The sequence below is a fragment of the Pongo pygmaeus genome, chromosome 5 (genome assembly GCF_028885625.2).
Source record: "Pongo pygmaeus isolate AG05252 chromosome 5, NHGRI_mPonPyg2-v2.0_pri, whole genome shotgun sequence".
NCBI classification, from domain to species: domain Eukaryota; kingdom Metazoa; phylum Chordata; class Mammalia; order Primates; family Hominidae; genus Pongo; species Pongo pygmaeus.
In genome coordinates, this window is record NC_072378.2 from 71,596,463 (window position 1) to 71,617,722 (window position 21,260).

The 21,260-nt window shown below is 33.4% G+C and overlaps 1 protein-coding gene across 50 annotated transcripts in view; it reads left to right on the forward strand.

Moving 5' to 3' along the window:
* RIMS1 (regulating synaptic membrane exocytosis 1) overlaps positions 1-21,260 on the forward strand; it is a 515,969-nt gene that overhangs the window by 358,761 nt on the left and 135,948 nt on the right. For 17 of the 50 annotated variants that reach the window (XM_054491257.2, XM_054491258.2, XM_054491241.2 and 14 more), the window contains 9 exons: positions 1,519-1,631; positions 3,814-3,944; positions 4,405-4,576; positions 4,699-4,852; positions 6,251-6,322; positions 13,306-13,462; positions 14,174-14,299; positions 15,893-15,955; positions 21,154-21,243. In XM_054491257.2, coding sequence (XP_054347232.1) covers positions 1,519-1,631; positions 3,814-3,944; positions 4,405-4,576; positions 4,699-4,852; positions 6,251-6,322; positions 13,306-13,462; positions 14,174-14,299; positions 15,893-15,955; positions 21,154-21,243 — 1,078 coding nt within the window. The remainder of the gene's footprint in view (positions 1-1,518; positions 1,632-3,813; positions 3,945-4,404; positions 4,577-4,698; positions 4,853-6,250; positions 6,323-13,305; positions 13,463-14,173; positions 14,300-15,892; positions 15,956-21,153; positions 21,244-21,260) is intronic. The other 33 variants (XM_054491259.2, XM_054491247.2, XM_054491252.2 and 30 more) reach the window with 5 other exon arrangements.

Below are 21,260 nucleotides of genomic sequence, written 5' to 3' on the forward strand. Positions count from 1 at the left end.
CCCAGGTGTTCTTACAGAACCCAGGTTAAAGAAATAGAAAATAAAAGGTGATTTAGGGGAAAACCAGTGATAGTGATTAGAAGGGAGAAGAAAATATGAAAGTAGGATAAACAAGGAAACAGACACTAGGTTATCATATAAAATGCATACCATCATGTTCTGCTACAGCTGGACCCAGTTTTGGCTTTGAGCTTTCTGGTGACCAATACAAAGAGGGAAGTGGGACTAATTGCATAATTTATATTATTGATATGATTAAAAAATACACTGATTGCCATAATATTACAAACAAGCATTATTAGAAATAACAGCATTCCTGTTCTGAGACTTAAGGAAAATGTATTTTAAATATACCTGGGAAAAGACACATAGTAACAATTTTATATAGCTGTTTTTTATCACTAAAAGTTTTTGGAGGGCACAAAAGGATGACATGAGAATTAATTTGTAGTTATAGAAAAAAATGTGTGGATTGCACATACTCAGGCAATGCTTCATAAACAGTATTTCTCAATGAAGCATTGGCTAAGTTTGAATGGTGGTGAGTTCAAGGTTATACTTGCTGGATCAATAGCCTTCTATAAACACTCTATATTGCTGTATCTGTCAGGGTATACTTGGAACAGTGAAGAACTCCACCAAGTGGCTGAGAGGAGACCCAGCCTCCTCCGTGTGAAGTTGAAACAAATCACTAGTGGTGAATTACTTGAAGCAGCATTTTCAGAGGTTCAAGATACTCATTTATAAGATCAAAACTAAGATAGATGGGGAGGCCGAGGCGGGCGGATCACCTGAGGTCAGGAGTTTGAGACCAGCCTCAACATGGAGAAACCCATCGCTACTAAAAATGCAAAATTAGCCGGACATGGTGGTGCATGCCTGTAATCCCAGCTACTCAGGAGGCTGAGGCAGAAGAATTGCTTGAACCTGGGAGGTGGAGGTTGCGGTGAGCCGAGATCGCGCTATTGCACTCCAGCCTGGGCAACAAGAGCGAAACTCCGTCTCAAAAAAAAAAAAAAAACCAACAAAAAACCAAAAAACAACAACAACAACAAAAAACCTAAGATAGATGGTATATCTGATTTTAAAACAATGGCGAAGTCTTGGTTTAGATGTGGCTTATAAATTATATTATGTATGCATTCATTTTAATTTCTCAGTAAGGACACTTTATAATAGATGATCCATTAGCCAAGATAATTAGTGTTAACAGGCACTATCTTCCTTATCTCTGAAGCAGACCTTTACCCATATGTGACATCATACAAGAGCCTGTGCAATACCATGCACTCCAGAAATGTAGATCAATGCTTTCCAATTGAAATAAGCACAATACTTCGTTATATAATTCTTAATATTTTTTAAATAGACAACTAAAGACAATCTATCCCATTAAAAGTAGGTTCTGTTATCAGTGGTAGTAATTATGGTTTTATACAAATAAAGGATGCATTTAACATTTTATTAAAAATATTTCCTACACTTACAAATATTACTTACTTTTTTTTCTTATTTTAGGTTCAAGTTCCTTTGAATCTCAGAAGATGGAAAGGCCTTCCATTTCTGTTATTTCTCCAACAAGTCCTGGAGCTCTAAAAGATGCCCCACAAGTCTTACCAGGGCAACTTTCTGTATGTATTTTTTGTACATGTTGGAGGCTGTTAGTATTTGCATACACTGTCTGAGTCTGTCTTTAAATATGTTCGCCTTTCCTTGAAGCCTGCAATAAATACATAGTCATTTAACACCATAATCTACTTCATTAGTTTTTCATGCATTTTTTATTATTCCTTTATTCACATATTTATTCAGAAATACTTACTGAGTGCTTGCAGTGTGCCAGATACTCTGAACATTAATTGATGAATGGTAACATAAGTAAATAAAGAATTCATATTTTTGGTGTGCTATGTAAAAGTTTCTAAGGTAAATAATTGTTTACACATAATATTAGGAGTTCATACCCCATTTATGTAATAACCTTATGAGCCTAGAGCCTGAAGAGCCTAAATTTGGAATATTCTTTTTAACTTCCTAAGCCATTTGGCAAAACTCTTTGTTGCCACTGAAAGCTCTCTGAAAAAGCTACCGTTTTCTCACTATTGCCTTATTATGTGATCTGGGGAAACCTGGAGTGAAGAAACTAGGGTTAAGTATAATGAAGAGCCGTATATTTGTAGATTATGATGGAAAGTGTGATGTTGATATTATAATTTAAGGACTTCAAACTATTTGTTTCAAATTGTTACACAAATAATGACTTTTTGCTCCTCTGATAATGTGTGGATTTCTGTGGTCTGCCTTTGTGGTTTTCTCTTGATTTTAATGAGATAGAGAAGATATATGTAAGCTTATTGCTCAGGGGCTTTTATGGTTTTAACTTTTATTTTTAGTATATTGAATATCTTTGTAATACCCTTTGGGTTTATCTGCCGGCCATCTTTTTCTTCAGTGTATGTGTAAATCTCTCATATTCTCCACATATTTTAAAAGAGGATGGAAACCCATTCTGGTTCTGTGAAAACCACATCTTAGGTATCAATTGGGAATCAGAGAGATGGATTTATACAGATCCAGGTTTGAATTCTTAATCTATTCCTTACCATGAAAAGCTAATCCTATGTTAAATTAGTTTATTTTGTTACAATGACTCTCAAATATGTTCTAACATATACCTATTAACAGCATATGCTTACTTAAACATAAAATGAAAAGTAACTTCTAAATTAAAGGAAAAAAATTAAAGTTAACATTAACAATGTCATCACCACTGCCAGGGCAGATACTGTAATGACTGATAAAATTCCAATTCCTTTGAGTTTGACAATAGGATTTTAGTATGTTACTGCCCCATTATTCTTTTGTCTACTGTCATGAAATCTTGGTTAATAGAAATATCATTTGGCCTTCTTGTAGCTGGAAGATGTCATTTGTGTATTGTATCCTTAGTTTTTTCCTCCTTCTCTCATGAAAAATAACCTGTAGTAGTTTAATTCTAAAAATTAAATGAGGGCTTGGTGCAGTGGGTCACACCTTTAATCCCAGCACTTTGAGAGACTGAAGAGTTCAAGATCAGCAAGACCCCCGATTCCACAAAAAATTTAAAAAACTGGCCAGACATGATGGTGTACACCTGTAGTTCCATCTACTTGGGAGGCTGAACTGGGAGAATTGCTGGTTCCAGCAGTTTGAGGCTGCAGTGAGCTATGATCATGCCACTGCATTCCAGCCTGTGACAGAATGAGACCATGTCTCTAAAAAATAAAAAAAAAGTGAGAAAAAATACCAGGAAATACTTAACGGTGGCTGTATAAAATAGGCCCACAGTAAATATGTTTTATGATCTCTTCTAATTCTTTCTATTTCTTATTCCTAATATCCAAACTCTTATTTTTTTTTTATTTTAACTACCTGTGACACCAGAGAAAGCATTTTGTCATGCTATAATAATTTAGACACATATAATCTTCAAACTCTTATTTTTAACATTTAAGAACAATAATAATGACTTTATATCTCTCTCTTCCCTTAGTTTTTTGGAAAAATTATTAGTTTTATTTTATAAAATGATATGTGAGAGTATACAGTAACACTGAAGGCCTGCCATTTGTAGGTTGTGTTTAAAGTACTCAAAGAGAAAAGTAAAGTTCCGTGTGTTTATGCTTTCAAATTGGTGTGTTTTTAGAAATATCTATAATTGCATTATATTGTAATTCAAAATTTCCTCATTTAAATATAACTTTAATTTTGTTTTATGTAAAATTGTAATGCCTCATGATTTTTACAAATAATTCCTTTCCTCATTTCTCCTAGGTGAAGTTGTGGTATGATAAAGTGGGACACCAGCTGATTGTAAATGTTCTGCAAGCAACAGATCTACCTGCTAGAGTAGATGGGCGTCCTCGAAATCCCTATGTAAAAATGTATTTTCTTCCAGATAGAAGGTAGTGAATAATTTTAGAAAAAAAGAATCTTGAAATCTGTACTAATAGAAAAGGTAGAATTTTCTCTTTTGGGATGTTTTTAAAAAATAGATAATTCTTTCTGAGAAGATAAAAGTACATTATCTCTGAAAAAAGAAGTCCCTCAAGTGTTGGAAATTGTGTTGGAAATATTTGAAAATAATCTGTCAATTAAAAAAATCTATTACCTTGTTTATAGGTATGTTAGTGTTTGATAGCGACACATCATTTAGAATGTACCTTTGTATGTGTCCCTATAATTACAACTACTGCTTATATTGTAATTGAAGTTAGTATATTATTAAACTCTATTATCTTTTTATAGACTTTCAATGAGTTATTAGTTAAAATAATATAAATATCAATGGCAGTTTTACATGTAACTACAGTAGATGGCAGCATATACTTGCTTTTTCATTTACAAAACATACTTATTTTTCAGTGATAAAAGTAAAAGGAGGACCAAAACAGTAAAGAAAATACTAGAACCAAAATGGAATCAAACTTTTGTCTATTCACATGTACATCGTAGAGATTTTAGAGAACGAATGTTAGAAATAACTGTGTGGGACCAACCAAGAGTGCAAGAAGAAGAAAGTGAATTTCTTGGAGAGGTGATGTATATTTTAAAAACTCAAGTCAAATAGTTAATAAAGTTTTGTGATATTTATTATGATTGCTATTACATTATGTTTTGATAAAGGTACTTGATTTAATTTGAGAATTACCCTCTCAGATCCTCATAGAATTGGAGACAGCGCTTTTAGATGATGAACCGCATTGGTATAAACTTCAGACACATGATGAGTCTTCACTACCTCTGCCTCAGCCATCACCTTTCATGCCAAGGCGACATATTCATGGAGAAAGCTCTAGCAAAAAGCTACAAAGTAGGTTAAGGTCCTTTTAGTTGCCACAAAGTAATTATGCTATAATTATTTAATTGGTGATTAATAATTCAAGATTTTTTTTCAAATGTTTTATTAGAGATCAAAATATTGGAAAATTGTTCATCTTTATGAAGAAACTTGGCAAAACTATTTCTACATTTTCACAATGAAAATAATGTAGATTAGCATAGCAGAGTAATTGCAGAGCTGAAAGCCAAAAACCTCTGAATTAAAATTCTTGCACAGGGCCAATTGAGCTGTTGATTATTGACCGATGGAATAATTTCTGTCATCATTGGTGGGTTGCTACCTGTGAGGTCTTAATAACTTTATAGTTCATAGATTCCCCCCCCACCCCCACCCCCGAGAGAGAGTCTCACTCTGTTGCCCAGGCTGGAGTGCGTTGGCGTGATCTCAGCTCACTGCAACCTCCACCTCCCGGGTTTAAGCAATTCTCCTGCCTCAGCCACCGGAGTAGCTAGGATTACAGAAGTGCGCCACCACGCCCGGCTAATTTATTTTTGTATATTTAATAGAGACGGGGTTTCACCATTTTGGCAGGCCTGGTCTTGAACTCCTGACCTCGTGATCCATCCGGCTCGGCCTCCCAGAGTGCTGGGATTATAGGCGTGAGCCACCATGCCCAGCCAGTTCATAGATATTTTAATAGTTATTCATAAGAAATATTGTTTAGAATATTAGAAGGTATGTTTATTGCTATTCATCTAGTGATTGGGAAAAGCTATTTTTTCCTGTACTTATTGAGTAATTTTTGTGTCATAACTACATTTCTAAGTTAACAACTGAAAGAAGCCTCATTTTGGTAATCTGGAACTAAATTATTTTTCTCACATAATTAAATATTTCATGTTGATGCTTCCCTGATCAGTAATTTCCTCAAAGTTAATGTTTAATGAAGTATAATGACTAATTTGGGGAGCTAAACATAAATATTTTATAAAGGGCCCTGACGTTTTTTTCATTAATATAGGCTGAATAGAGCTCCAGCCAAGAAATGTTTCTGAACCTTTCCACTCAGCCCTGTTCTCTCTGAACTGCAGAGAAAAGCACTTAATTGTGTAGAAAACAATGTACTGTATATACTGTGCTAAAGTCTTTTAGTATAATATTTTAATTAAAGAATTAATCTGAAAATCTTATTCTGTGAAGTCCCCTTGTTTCTATATGTCTTTGGTGTAATGAGGAAAAAAATACTGATAAACTGTTATCCTTAGAGAACAAACATTTCTTTTAAAATTAGCTCAGTGTTTACTGAATTAGTCTTCATAAGTTTTCAGTAATAATGCAATTCACTTTTTAAAAAAAGTTTGACAGTGTCCTTTACGTTTCATAAACCAACCAGACACAGAAGTATCTCTTTGCCTTACTGTTGTGCAGGATCTCAGCGAATCAGTGATAGTGACATCTCAGATTATGAGGTTGATGATGGTATTGGCGTAGTTCCTCCAGGTGCGTGGGTGAAGAGCATGGCCCTGCTTCACTGTGCTGCTTTGCTTGTTTTCTCTGTCAGCTTCCAGACCTCTTTAGGATACTAAACTGAAGATTTATAGCACAGAGAAATCAGTATTATATTATTCCATGGTGACTTACATTTCAAATTATTAAGAAAGTTTTAAATGGACTAGTCCCTACTAATTAGCATTCCCATAGTGAGGTTCTTCCATAGAAAGTCTGACTAGTGAAACAAACCATTATTTCACAATGCTCTGAGCGTAAGTGAAAATATGAATTTTATTTTGAAAAGATGGGGTTATTAAATAAAAATTCCATTATTCTGTGTTTTATATTTGCATTTCTATGATTTTCCTTCCACCATTTCGAAAATAATGTAGCCCTCCATGGAATATACTGAAAAGGGTGCATGGCGGGGTTTAAAATTGCATGTGGCATGGCTATAACTTTTAAAGCTTTTGTGATGTGTTCCCACTGATTATACCTAGAATGTGTGTATATGTTTTAAAACAATATGTTTAAGAAAGATTAAGTATTAATTTGAAGTGAACATCTCTTTGTCATTGTGTAAGTTAGTAAAACTTTTGTGATGTTGTAGGGTTTAAATGTTTCTCATCTGACTTTTGTCAGAGAAGTATGTAAAATCAAGTGGTAAAGACTTCACTTTCTTGGCACTAATTCTATACTTTTTAAAAATTTACTAATGAGAGGAGAAGTAAATATGCAAATAAGAAGAAATGAAAGAGACAGTCTTAAAATGTATAAATATGAATTTTAAAGGCAGTTTTTAAAGACAGTATTGGTATATATGCCCTTCATTTACATAATTTCTCAGATGGGAGTGTACTTAATTTGAGGGCAATGGTTTTGCTCAAATTGGTAGATTCTACGATACTAACTTCACAGTTTGGAGAGATGTATGCAACTATTAAAACTGGGAGAAAATTATGGAGAGTTCTCTAAAATCAGGTTTCATTTGTTCACTATAATTCAGAGAAAATATGGTATTTATTTATTTATTAGTTTGAGATGGAGTCTCACTCTATCACTAGGCTGGAGTACAGTGGCACAATCTTGGCTCACTGCAACCTCCACCTCCCAGGTTCAAGTGATTCTCCTGCCTCAGCCTCCCGAGTAGCTGGGACTACAGATGTGCACCACCATATCCAACTAATTTGTATATTTTTAGTAGAGACTGGTTTTCACCATGTTGGCCAGGGTGGTCTTGTTCTCTTGACCTCGTGATCCGCCCACCTCAGCCTCCCAAAGTGCTGGGATTACAGGTGTGAGCCACCATGCCTGGCCAAAAATGTGGTATTTAGTTACTGTGTGAAAGTAGAAAATATTGTTAAAATAATAAATCTAGTGCTGTGAAAATCTATATACTTATATATTAACCTTTGATGTCAGTGTGTCAGTGAGAGATTTAGATCATACTGGAGAGAATTTCATTTTTGCTTTCTGTTTTTATTTCTTAGAAGGCCATAATAATTACACACATTCTCAACAGAAAGATTCACACAAAATGTAACATCATATTAGTTTATCATGAAATTGAAAGAGTAAAGTGATTATACATTTAAATTCATTTGGGATAGTCAAATAGGAATTAGATTATACCTGGTAGAAAAATCATCACCTCTAACAAGAATCTTAACTATTAATCAGCCTTAATGTTGTCATTACCAATTTATCTAAATAGAATTTGCTTTGGTGAGTGGTTCCCAAATTTTATTCACCTGAAATTTCATATTTTTAGTTATGAGACAGAGCAGTAAATGATGAATAAATAAATGGCCAATTAAATAAATGCTTGCACAAATGATGAGTTTCTTCCTCTTTCTCTGAGAGAGCAACATGGATAACGTCTTGTGAGAAGTCAACGTGAGTTATGGAATCCACTAGAGATGGGATTAGTGCTTGAGTACCACCAAGGAACACTGAATTATAAATATACTTATATTCCATACTGAAATATACCGTGTCCCTCAAAGTGTTTGCAAACATGCATAATCTCTGTTATCATACAAAGCAGTATTTTTTCAAATAATATTGTTCATTTTTATTTAGCATTTAAAAATGTAATGAGTCAAACTTTAATAGAATATGACTAGTAACTTATAAAACTGATAAGTAATATTTTATGTTTCAAAGATTTCCTCATAAATTAAAGGAGATCATGGAATTCATTAATATTTTCAGATATACTCTTCATTGATCCATTGTGATTGTGTGGTATATTTACCATACAGATACTATGGTAAATATAACTAGTCACATAGTAACATGCAATACATTTTAAATGAAGAGGAAAGATGAGTCAGTAAAATAAGGGCAAGAAGCTAAAATAAGGTGAGGTGATAAGTTAGCACAGTGCATTCCTATGTACTTTTAGATGTTGGTTACAAATTTCCTTCTACGTTTCCTACCATCCAATATGAAGAAAAAATTTGTTGATTCTGGATATTAGCCCTTTGTCAGATGAGTAGGTTGCGAAAATTTTCTCCCATTTTGTAGGTTGCCTGTTCACTCTGATGGTAGTTTCCTTTGCTGTGCAGAAGCTCTTTAGTTTAATTAGATCCCATTTGTCAATTTTGGCTTTTGTTGCCATTGCTTTTGGTGTTTTAGACATGAAGTCCTTGCCCATGCCTATGTCCTGAATGGTAATGCCTAGGTTTTCTTCTAGGGTTTTTATGGTTTTAGGTCTAACATTTAAGTCTTTAATCCATCTTGAATTGATTTTTGTATAAGGTGTAAGGAAGGGATCCAGTTTCAGCTTTCTACATATGGCTAGCCAGTTTTCCCAGCACCATTTATTAAATAGGGAATCCTTTCCCCATTTCTTGTTTTTGTCAGGTTTGTCAAAGATCAGATAGTTGTAGATATGTGGCATTATTTCTGACGGCTCTGTTCTGTTCCATTGATCTATATCTCTGTTTTGGTACCAGTACCATGCTGTTTTGGTTACTGTAGCCTTGTAGTATAGTTTGAAGTCAGGTAGTGTGATGCCTCTGTAGCCTTGTAGTATAGTTTGAAGTCAGGTAGTGTGATGCCTCCAGCTTTGTTCTTTTGGCTTAGGATTGACTTGGTGATGCAGGCTCTTTTTTGGTTCCATATGAACTTTAAAGTAGTTTTTTCCAATTCTGTGAAGAAAGTCATTGGTAGCTTGATGGGGATGGCATTGAATCTGTAAATTACCTTGGGAAGGATGGCCATTTTCATGATATTGATTCTTCCTACCCATGAGCATGGAATGTTCTTCCATTTGTTTGAATTTACAAGAAAAAAACAAACAACCCCATCAAAAAGTGGGCAAAGGACATGAACAGACACTTCTCAAAAGAAGACATTTATGCAGCCAAAAACCACATGAAAAAATGCTCACCATCACTGGCCATCAGAGAAATGCAAATCAAAACCACAATGAGATACCATCTCACACCAGTTAGAATTGCAATCATTAAAAAGTCAGGAAACAACAGGTGCTGGAGAGGATGTGGAGAAATAGGAACACTTTTACACTGTTGGTGGGACTGTAAACTAGTTCAACCATTGTGGAAGTCAGTGTGGCGATTCCTCAGGGATCTAGAACTAGAAATTCCATTCGACCCAGCCATCCCATTACTGGGTATATACCCAAAGGACTATAAATCATGCTGCTATAAAGACACATGCACACGTATGTTTATTGCAGCATTATTCACAATAGCAAAGACTTGGAACCAACCCAAATGTCCAACAATGATAGACTGGATTAAGAAAATGTGGCACATATACACCATGGAATACTATGCAGCCATAAAAAATGATGAGTTCATGTCCTTTGTAGGGACATGGATGAAATTGGAAATCATCATTCTCAGTAAACTATCACAAGAACAAAAAACCAAACACCGCATGTTCTCACTCATAGGTGGGAATTGAACAATGAGAACACATGGACACAGGAAGGGGAACATCACACTTTGGGGACTGTTGTGGGGTGGGGGGAGGGGGGTGGGATAGCATTGGGAGATATACCTAATGCTAGATGACGAGTTAGTGGGTGCAGCACACCAGCATGGCACATGTATACATATGTAACTTACCTGCACATTGGGCACATGTACCATAAAACCTAAAGTATAATAAGAAGAAGAAGAAGAAGAAGAAGAAGAAGAAGAAGAAAAAAAAGAAAGCTAAAAAAAAAGAAAAAATTTGTTTAGATATGGAAGTCGTCTTCTATATATGTTTAATGTACTCAAGGAAGTTCCTGGTTGTTTATTATCTAGAGAAGCTCAAAAGCTTTGTACAAAATATTCTACTACAGCCAAAACTTAAACTTCCTAATGTCTTGGCTTTTCTAGAACACGAAATTCTCTGTTTTTATTTGATGTGTTTACTATCTTTTTCCAGTTAAGGAAAGATAGCAGGTTTTCAGCAGTTGAGACTGCCAGAGCCACATTTTATTAACTTTGTAGTTATAGCCTTATTGTTATTTAAAGTAAATAATTTTAGCTAGTTAAGAAGAATAAAAATAACCATATACAGAATGCCCTCATCTGAGGTGAGGAATCTAGCAACTTCAACCAGAAAATGAGAAAAAAAATCTCTAATCTCTAACCCTCAGTCAACTAAAACACTGGGATTACCATAAAATAGTTTCATCCCAGCCGGGCACGGTGGCTCATGCCTGTAATCCCAGCACTTTGGAAGGCCAAGGTGGGCAGATCACAAGGTCAGGGGTTTGAGACCAGCCTGGCCAATGTGGTGAGACGCCCATCTCTGCTAAAAATACAAAAATTAGCTGGGCCTGGTGGCGCACGCCTGTAATCCCATCTATTCAGGAGGCTGAGGCAGGAGAATCACTTGAACACGGGAGGCAGAGGTTGCAGTGAGCCAAGATCATCCAGCCTGGGTGACAGAGCGATACTCCATCTGAAAAGAAAAAAAAAAAAATTAATCCCAGTCATGGTTCTGAAGATAGAGTTCATGTTGTCAACAATAACTTAAACATAATGTGAAGAAAATCAAATTTTTTGTAAAAAGCATCTATAAATGTAAAAAGCAAAGAACTTTTTCTTTGTAAAATGCAAAGAACTATAAATGTTAAAACTTTGAATATTATAGCATGTGTTATATTCAAAATGACTTTGAGTCACCAAAATAGTACACATTGCCTTCAGTATACTTTATGAATTCAGAACTTTCTAAGTTACATTAAAAGTTGTTAATATGTTAAAAGTTTCAAAATTTCACTCGTTTCCTTAAAGTCCCTTCTTAAAAGGATAAAAGAGGCATTAATTTCTATATAAATACAAAGAATCCAAGAAACAATTTTATACCTTTTACAGCAAGATGCCAAAATTCTCTAAAATTCATTCTGTAATAATTAATTATACAAAATCTATTTATATACTTTGAATACTCACTTAAATCTCAAAATAGGGCTCATAAGTCAATATTGGCCTTCCATAATTATTGTGTAATTGATACCAAATAGCAATTAAAAATGTTTAAGTAATTCAGACTATGGATTAATTGTCTTTAAAAACAGTCACCATTTTTTTTTACAATGAGCTGCGTATTAATAGTGTATTCACTACATGTTAACCTAGTTGGTCTCTTTCTAGGCTTAATATTATAATTTCTAGTCTTGAAATTACAATATAATATTACATCTGAATAACAGACTTTTTATACAAAACTCAATAGCTTAGTTGATATTTTGATAAGATAAAAAATTAAAGTATTTGAAATTATAAATTATACCATTTATGAATATTAAACATATGTTTTTACAGAGTGACAAAATGTTTGTATTTCTTTGGTCTGAATATTGTCAAAGTACACTTAATGAAATGTTTGAAGTCCCTTAAAATTCAGCATAAGATCATGGATTCACAATATATAAATTGCTAGGGTCTATTAGCCTGCCTTTAATCATGATGTTTCATAACATATTTTTGAGATAGTGTGAGAGTTGTCAAGTAAAAAATGAACAACAGTTTTAGCTTCCCAGTTAAATTTAACGTATTTATGGTTTATGTATGTTTTATGTAGTTGTAAATATAGTTTTTTTTTTACTTTGGCCACATAATTTTTTTATTTTCCTTATAATAATAAAAAACAGTGACCCTTGTGAAAAAATTTTAAACTCTAAACTCTTATTTTGGTTTTGAGATTACTGTTTTATCTTAACTAAATCAGAGACAATATAAACCTTTTTACTTCAGAGAAAAAGTGGCTGTTATAATTTATTTTAAATTGCAATATGTTAACTATATTATCTTAATTATGCTAATTAAAATAATTATGGAGTAGTTTCAGATTTGTAAGGCAGATTTGGCGATTGGTTCTTTAGAAGGGTTCATTTTCTCTACATTATTGTGATAGTCATCTTCAGTCATATACTACATTTGAAAATTGCAGTATTATTTGTGGTTTGCAAAATTCACAATCAGTATAATGGTGAAGATCTGCTACTCTTCTTTGTTAATTAAAACTGGAACAATATATTTGTTTTCTTATTAAAGAGGCCATCTGCAATCCAAGTAAAATGATTTATTCTCTAGAATAAAAATTGAAATGAAGAATTTATTTAAATTTAAAGAGACACCAAACTTCTAAGCATTGACTTGTATATTAACTATAGTTTCATGTCAAGCACTTCATTTGTGTTGCTAAGTCACAAACTCATTCATTATTTAAATTGAAACAGTATCCCAACTCATCGTAATGTCTGAGGCATCAACTGTCATATTCATATTAGTATCTCCATGGTTCCTTTGAGCAAAACTGTAACCTGTTTCAGTGCATGTATATGTTACACTCTGTGTAGGTATACTTAATATTTTTGAAGATAAGGCTATTAATACTGATTGCATGACATTTATTCTTCATAGATCAATGGCTGCTTTAGAATAATTTTATATTTCTGTGTTAATGTTTGCATTATAGAAGAATACTGACTAAATTTTTTCTGTGTGTACTTTTGCCAGTAGGCTATAGGTCTAGTGCTAGAGAAAGTAAAACTACAACATTAACTGTGCCAGAACAGCAAAGAACAACTCATCACCGCTCACGTTCAGTATCTCCTCATCGCGGCAATGATCAGGGAAAGCCGCGTTCACGTTTACCAAATGTGCCATTACAGAGGTAGGCTTTGAAATGGGCTCAGTGTCCCTGACAGTACATTTTTATTATAGTGCAGTGTAAATTGCTGCAAAACTAACTGAAATGAAAAAATAGTTTGGTCAAATTATTTTTTTCAGAATTAATTGTAGGCAAAATGTTTTTTTATTCTTTATCCAACCTATGTGGCAGTCTGTTGTTTAATCTGAAGAAATTTCCCAGGGAGTAGAAGTTGTTTATGTCCCAGGAATAGTTTTTGAATAATTGTCTTGTATTCTCTTTGCTAGTTTTCTGTCTTGTTAGAAAAAAATTGTAAGAAATCAGAATTGTGGAGAGAAGTGGCGAAGAGGATAAGGTTAAGAGACAGAATGGACTTTGAAGAGATTTAGGATTGTCTCTTTGAAGCACTTTAAATGCTTGGAAACATAAATAAAACATATAATATAGTGCTCTACTTCATTTTACTCTGATATACACTCCTGAAATTGTAATTAATTATGCAGATGAAAATTGATTTTGATAGAAGTGTGAAAGAAGGTTGGAGAAATGCAGCCACAAGCAAAAACTCATAGAAAACAAGTACTCTTAACTCATTGATAAAATAGGTTTTGATTATGACGCAAATACTTTTCAGTGTTTTTTTGCATATTACTGCCAGTTCCTTCACTTTAGTCTGTCTGCCTTTTTTGGGAAGATGATACAATTTGACACATAAGAATTTTGTAATCATTTTAGGAGTTTAGATGAAATTCATCCAACAAGAAGGTCACGTTCTCCAACCAGACACCATGATGCCTCCCGAAGTCCAGTTGATCATAGAACCAGAGATGTGGATAGTCAGTATTTATCAGAACAAGACAGGTATTTGTCAAAATTATGATCTCAACGTTATGAATTTTTTGTTCTGTTTTAATATATACAGATATTGTGGCATAGCACATTAGAGAGTAAAAGTATTTATCACTCAAAAATGAGCTTCTCTCAAGCAACAGCTGTTAAAATATTGTAATAGAAACGCAACTCTAGGAAATATTTGTCTAATATTATATTATTATAATTATCCAATTTCTTTTACAAAATCAGAATTTATGCTTAGACAGCGTTAAAGGTACAGCTTGTTGACTTAGATATTGACCTAAATTATAGAAGGGAGTCTGCATAAGGAGTTTTCAAATATTTTATTTATTGTGGGTCACAATATTTGAGGTATTAAGTAGTCATAAAAATTATGTTATTTATATAATTTAAAACATTGTGGATACATGTCATTTGAAAGTTAATTGCAGAGTTTCTATGAGAACTTCAATAATAATGTTTCCGTTATATGCCTCTTTTCATAAAATCTGTTTCTAGAAAATGTCTGTAGAATACAAATTATTGAGATGGGTTCTTATGGGGATATGTGCTTAGATTTAATTCTGCATTTGTGAACTAATATTTCACGGAAATAATTACTATAAGTCTACATTATAATCTGTTGCTCTGCATGCCCACAGACTTTCTTCTTGAAGTAACCATATACCTGTACAATTAGCCTGATTATAAGCTCACGATCTGATTTAAGGTTTTATAATACCCACCTTGTTGAATATTCTCTTCTGGCTTTTTAAAATGGAGAAACTTTCAGTGAGGAGAAGGGTCATGATAGTGGTGCTAAATAATTTTTCTCCATGGAGTCAAGGACACAAAGTAGAACTTCTTAACCTACCTAATTGCCATCCTACTGTGGAAAGTAGCGTTGTGACCTTCAAGAATGGAGTCACAACAGGTACTAGGATGAAGAGCTGCTCTGAGGAATAGGATTCCAGACATCTCAGCTTGAGTTGAATGAGGGCTATTTTATCAACATTCGTTTAAGCCACCATGAATTTAGGTGAGGAGGGAAAACACAGGGCTACTTGACCAGGGCAGTCAATATAGTGAAATTAATTTGGATATAGATAAAGTATTAATTGTAAAATAAAAATTCTAATCAATTACATTGTTAGTTGGTTAATAAGAAACATAATATGGTATTGCATTTTCAGTGGCTATAAAAGCCAAGAAAACTATTACGCTTTAATCTGTTATAAAGATATAAAAATGTTCAGAGTTCCCATTAGTATCAGGCCAAATTTATAGTATTAAAAAAATACTCAGTTGTCTATAATTGGAAACAGATTCCTATATCTTATTTGAGGAATATTTAATTTTGTTTTGTTTTAATATTCTATAAAATCATTTTGAAATACAATGGCAAATCAGCAACAGCTAGGACTTCAACCATAATATTTGTACTTTATTGTTTGAATTTTTAAAATGCTTTCATGTTTATTTTTGTTTAACCTCTCAAGCAAATATGCTAGTGCAGACAATCTGGTTTCTTCCCTTTTCATGTTTTCATTGGCATACCATTGGCATAACCCATGTCTCATAATTTATCTGTTTCACTCACCACCCATCCTGTCTGTGCAGTGAGCTTCTTATGCTGCCCAGAGCAAAACGAGGACGAAGTGCAGAATGCCTACATACTACCAGGTAAATACAGGGATTTGGTAATGGTGACTGTGTGTGATGACTCTCTTTCCATTCTATTATTCTTCCGTCTCTCCCTTAGTGGTATTATTACAAGCAGGTCAAATAAATTTCCCAAGTATTTGAAATTTGTTTTGTTTTATATTGAGGTTATGGAAAAGGTTCCAAATATATTTCAGTTCTGATTCAGGCAGACTACTTTGCCAACTGTAGATTCAAAAATCCAGAGACCAGTGGGCCTCTCTGGGACTGTTTGCATTCCTAAAACTGAGGAACCAGTTTCTGCAATTAAAATTCTAAATGCTCACTGTGAGTGCCCCCAAGCTTCCCACACATATTCCTGTCTAGTCACAAGAGGTCTAATCTGTGTATGGCAGTGTCATTGTTTCATAATTGTAAGTTTGCTCTGTTTTAGCCTTTTTTATTTCCTTTTAGAATTTATTGTAGTTTATATTCTGTTTGCTTTTGATAAAATCTTTAACAGTTCACTTTTAATGGCTGAGCTTCAGCTTCTTTCTTGATGAAAAGTGAAGATGTTCAACCTGATCTTAACTATTCTAGCCCATCAGTTGTCAGAAATGCTGCAGTACAAACTTTCCCACAAAGGCATGTAACAATATGAATGCCTCTTTAGAAGCGACAAAAGATATAATTTTTGCTTCTAAATTGGAGCTTAGAGCCTGATGCTTTATGTTAATCTCATTACATCTTTAATTTCATATCCAAAGTAAAACTTCTTACAGATTACTCATGGAACATATTCTATAAATATTTAATGTATATTTGAAATGAATATAGAAGTTAAGGAAGTAGTAAGTCAGTGAAACAAACTAACACATAATAATTGAACTCAAATATTTTAGCCAATAAAAAGTAAGAGGAAAGAGAAGGAAAGAGGTATTACCGCAGTACTTGGGATGCAAAGACAAATTCATGATTTATTATGTCTATGTGTAATATGTAGTTCTGCCCAATAATGCAAACAAAATTGGGCTAATAAAAATTGTTTGACCTTTTTACAGTCTGAAGTTACACTACTCATAACTACTGCCATGTTTGCTTGGAGTGCCACAGGAAAAAATCGAGGAAATATTAGTTCTGCTTGCTGAGAAAAAAATGTAAAATCACACATATTGTAAAAACCTACTGAAAGTCAAAGCATGAACTATCCAGGTTTATTATTACTTGTTCTTCTTGACAAACAGTTTCTTAAAAGAATGGTTTATTTACTAATTCTGAAAGTTTTCTCACACTCCTCTTGATGTGACTAAAGCTTCAAAAGAAATAAAAAACATGCACACAAAACAAACACAAAAAAAATCCTTATATTTTAAGCTACTTAGTGTGTGCCTGGCACTCAGTGTGTGAATATTTCTAGGATACTCACACCAGTGGTCTAAATATAATAACTAAAAATATTTTTTCTTCCCCTTATTTTGTACTTGTAAAATATTATATACTTATATAATATTATATAATAGTTGCATCATTTTATATAATCTTATCCTTAAGATTGGTACTTTGCTAATAATTGTGAGCTCCACAAGTCCTATTTAATAGTCTCTGTATGTTGACTTTGCATTTCCTGATTTAAGCAAATAATCATATTTGTATGTATACAATTTAAAAATAGATGAGTATTCAGCGAGGCAGATAACGTCCTGTGGACAAGTACTACGACAATAAGATAGGGAATGGAAGCTGAGCTAGCCAAATGTGTCAGTGCGAAACATATGTCAACAGTGTCTTTTCTCCTTCCTGTCTTTCATTCTCTAATGTGTAATGCTAAAAGTATGGAGATAGAGATAACATGAGTTCAAAAATATGTGCGTGTATGTATATATAATCTCTTCTGTGTTTATATTCATGTATTTATAAAAACATTAATTTATATCTGAATAAAAATGAATTTCAAAATGTGTACATATAAATAACCACAACTTTATATGGATATATCAATAATATAGTTTGGTTTCATATAAACTATGGACACTTATTATTTATATAACTATCCATGGCTAAAATCTAAAGCTTTCAAAATACATCATACCATGTTCACTTAGGACTTTTAAAAATAAAATCTGAGGATTTACTAGTCTCTAGTAAACATAAGGAAAATAACATTTATTTAATAACAAGCACAGTGTTAAATATTTAATGTACTTTGTCAATTTCCTGACAGTAATTATATGTTATGAATATTATTAACCTGATTTTAGAGATGAGGAAAAAAGCTAAGAAAGTTTATTTGATGACTAATAAAGTAAGGATTCAAAATCAGGTCTATTTGATATCTTCTGCTTAACTAGTTTTTCCAAAAATATGAAAACTTGTCCTATGAGATATTTCACCAATAAGAGTTTTTGTGAGTCAAATACATTTTGGAAACTTTGCAACTGAAAGTTTCTACCTTGAAATTTAATACACACAGCATATTAAAGTCATGTTCTAAAGAAATCTGTATGTTTAGTTTCTTTTCTCCCAAATTATTTAATTTCCCAACCTTTTTTTAGTAAAACGTGTCTCGAGGAAGTGGTAGTATAGAGAAAATGCTATAGTTGCCTTACTGTATCCTACTGTGTCCTAAATATTGTGTACATGTTACCACACACCCCTGTTAAGTGGAAGTTATTTCCCACATTTTGTGGATGTAGAAACAGGCTTGGAGACTTAATCGAATTATCCAGGTCACACGCAATAAGTGGCAAAGCCAAGGCAGGAACTTGAACATTCAGACTATAAATTTTGTGCTATTTTCTGGCTCTTTCCCATTCTATGTTGATCCCATTCTTGAAAAAAAAAATCACTTTTGAAGCAATGCTTAGAAAAGTTTTATAGCAACCTATTACTAAAGATATTTGCCTGAGGTTAGGAGTTGAAGACTCGACTGTCTAGAAAGGAGGCTAAATCCTTAGTTTCAGTAAAATTTGTCCTCAACTTGTACTTAATAAGGAGGAAGCTGAAGCGGGCAGATCACTTGAGGTCAGGAGTTAAGAGACCAGTGTGGCCAATATGGTGAAACCCCGTCTCTACTAAACACACACACACACACACACACACACACACACACACACACACACAAATTAGGTGGGCATGGTGGCAGGTGCTTGTAATCCCAGCTACTTGGGAGGCTGAGAGAGGAGATTTGCTTGAACACAGGAGGCAGAGGTTGCAGTGAGCCAAGATCACACCATAGCACTCCAGCCTAGACAACAAGAGTGAGACTCTGTCTCAAAAAAGAAAAGAAAAGAAAATGGCATTTTAGTTCATTTTTTAACTGAAGCTTTAAGGGATTTCCTTTGATTTGATCATTAATATAAACGAGATTAAACCAGTGAGGTGTTTGATGTTTAGGAAGTCTTTGATAAATGTATATTCCCTTCCCTCTTGATTATGCTTTACTGCTAGCTGAGGTAGATGGTGGATTTTCATAATTAGTAATTAAATTTATAGAACATTATTAAATTATCAAAAAAAATATATGGCTGGACCTAGTTTGTCCTTCATGGCATAGACAGTCCAGAAACCCTCACAGATTTTGAAGGAATCAGGTGCCGTTGGGCCAATTTTCTACCAATTCAAAATCCATATTCTGATTGGCATCTAATGCCTATCTTACCCTACTTCCAAAGGAAAATTTCCTGTGGTTGGGTCTGGATCCAGACAGAAGCTGATAAGTAGGAAGAGCTTGCTCCTCTGCAATCACTTCTTGGCCTTTTGCTGTTTCCTTTTTTTTGCTGCAGTCTGGTACTATGACCAGCTTTGTCCCTGGAATGCTAGTCAACACTTCGTTTTGTTTTAGAACATTAACTCTTTTAGTCATATTGTAACTCCAAAATTATATAAATTAGTTGATTTTTACTTTTAGCTATGAGTTGATTACTTTCATAGAAGTAGGCATAATATTAAATCAGAGATTAAGTAGCACATTTACATATTGATCAATGATAATTCATAGAGTTTGGTTAGCAGGTATTTTTCTAATTCAGATAATTAAATAATAATTGTGAGTATTTTATGAAGTCAAGTGTCTATGATTTCATATTTTAATAATTGTAGTCTTCCCTTCAAATAGTTATTGTGGCTCTTTTGAGAAAAAAATGACAAAAGATTTATCTATATAGCTTTATAGGCCTCCTACTTTCTGAATATCTTAATAAAATTGGTTTCATATATATTTTTCTGTTTCCTGCGTGTTTGTGTTGCTACGTTCCAGACATCTTGTTAGGCACTATAAAACATTACCTCCCAAGATGCCTTTATTACAGAGCAGTTCTCACTGGAATATTTACAGGTAAGAGCCGTAACAGTGAGTCCCACCCAGTTATAAAGTAATTCTTAATCCCTTGCCTACTAAAAATAGAAAATTCACATTCTAATAAAACATTAAATAGAAAATTTATATTCTAATAAAATATTCTTTTGAAATAATTATACAGTGAGAAACATTAAATTAATGATATCTAAAATCGTTTTAACTATAAAACTTAGTACTAGAATAATTCTCTGAATGAAATCTACTCACTCAAATGTCAGAAGTCTAGTTGCTTTGTCATTTGTATATTGTTGTACTTGTTGATTTTAATTATAATTTATTTTATTTTATTTTTGTGTAATTTTAATTTGTGAAGCTCAGTTCTGCCTGCACATACTAAGACCAAATCAGTGACTAGACAGGACATTTCCCTTCATCATGAATGCTTTAACTCAAGAGTATTGAGATTTACTGATGAAATACTGGTTAGGTAAGAATATGTGGAAATGATATCTTCCATTTCCCTTGTTTATTGTTGTGAACCAAAAAAGTTGAGTTGTAAAATTATTTCTCCTCTGATGTCCTTCATTTTGTTTTGGTGTGGCATCTGTTCCTGGTAATGAAATTTTAGGCATTTTGTTTTAGTGCTTTCTGTATCCAGTTTTTTTCATAAGTAGGTGTGATTTAGTCTCATTTTTCAGTCTGAGACACTTTTAAAAATTATGCAAAGCAATTTAAGCATAATCTTTGTTTAGCTTCATTTTCTAAACAAAATTTTACACTGTCATTCTGTCAACTCTCTCACACCCTTATGAACTGAATCCCAGTGATTCTACATTTTGTGTAAAGGGGACATTATTTTATGCTTTACTCTCTAACATGGTCTTCCTTTCTTTGTTTTCTCTGTCTTTCTCTTCTACCACTGGATGCAATGCACTGGCACTAGTGAACTGCAGCCCTTTCTTGACAGGGCTAGGAGTGCTAGTACCAACTGCTTGAGACCAGATACTAGTTTGCATTCACCAGAACGAGAAAGGTATAAAATAAAGACTT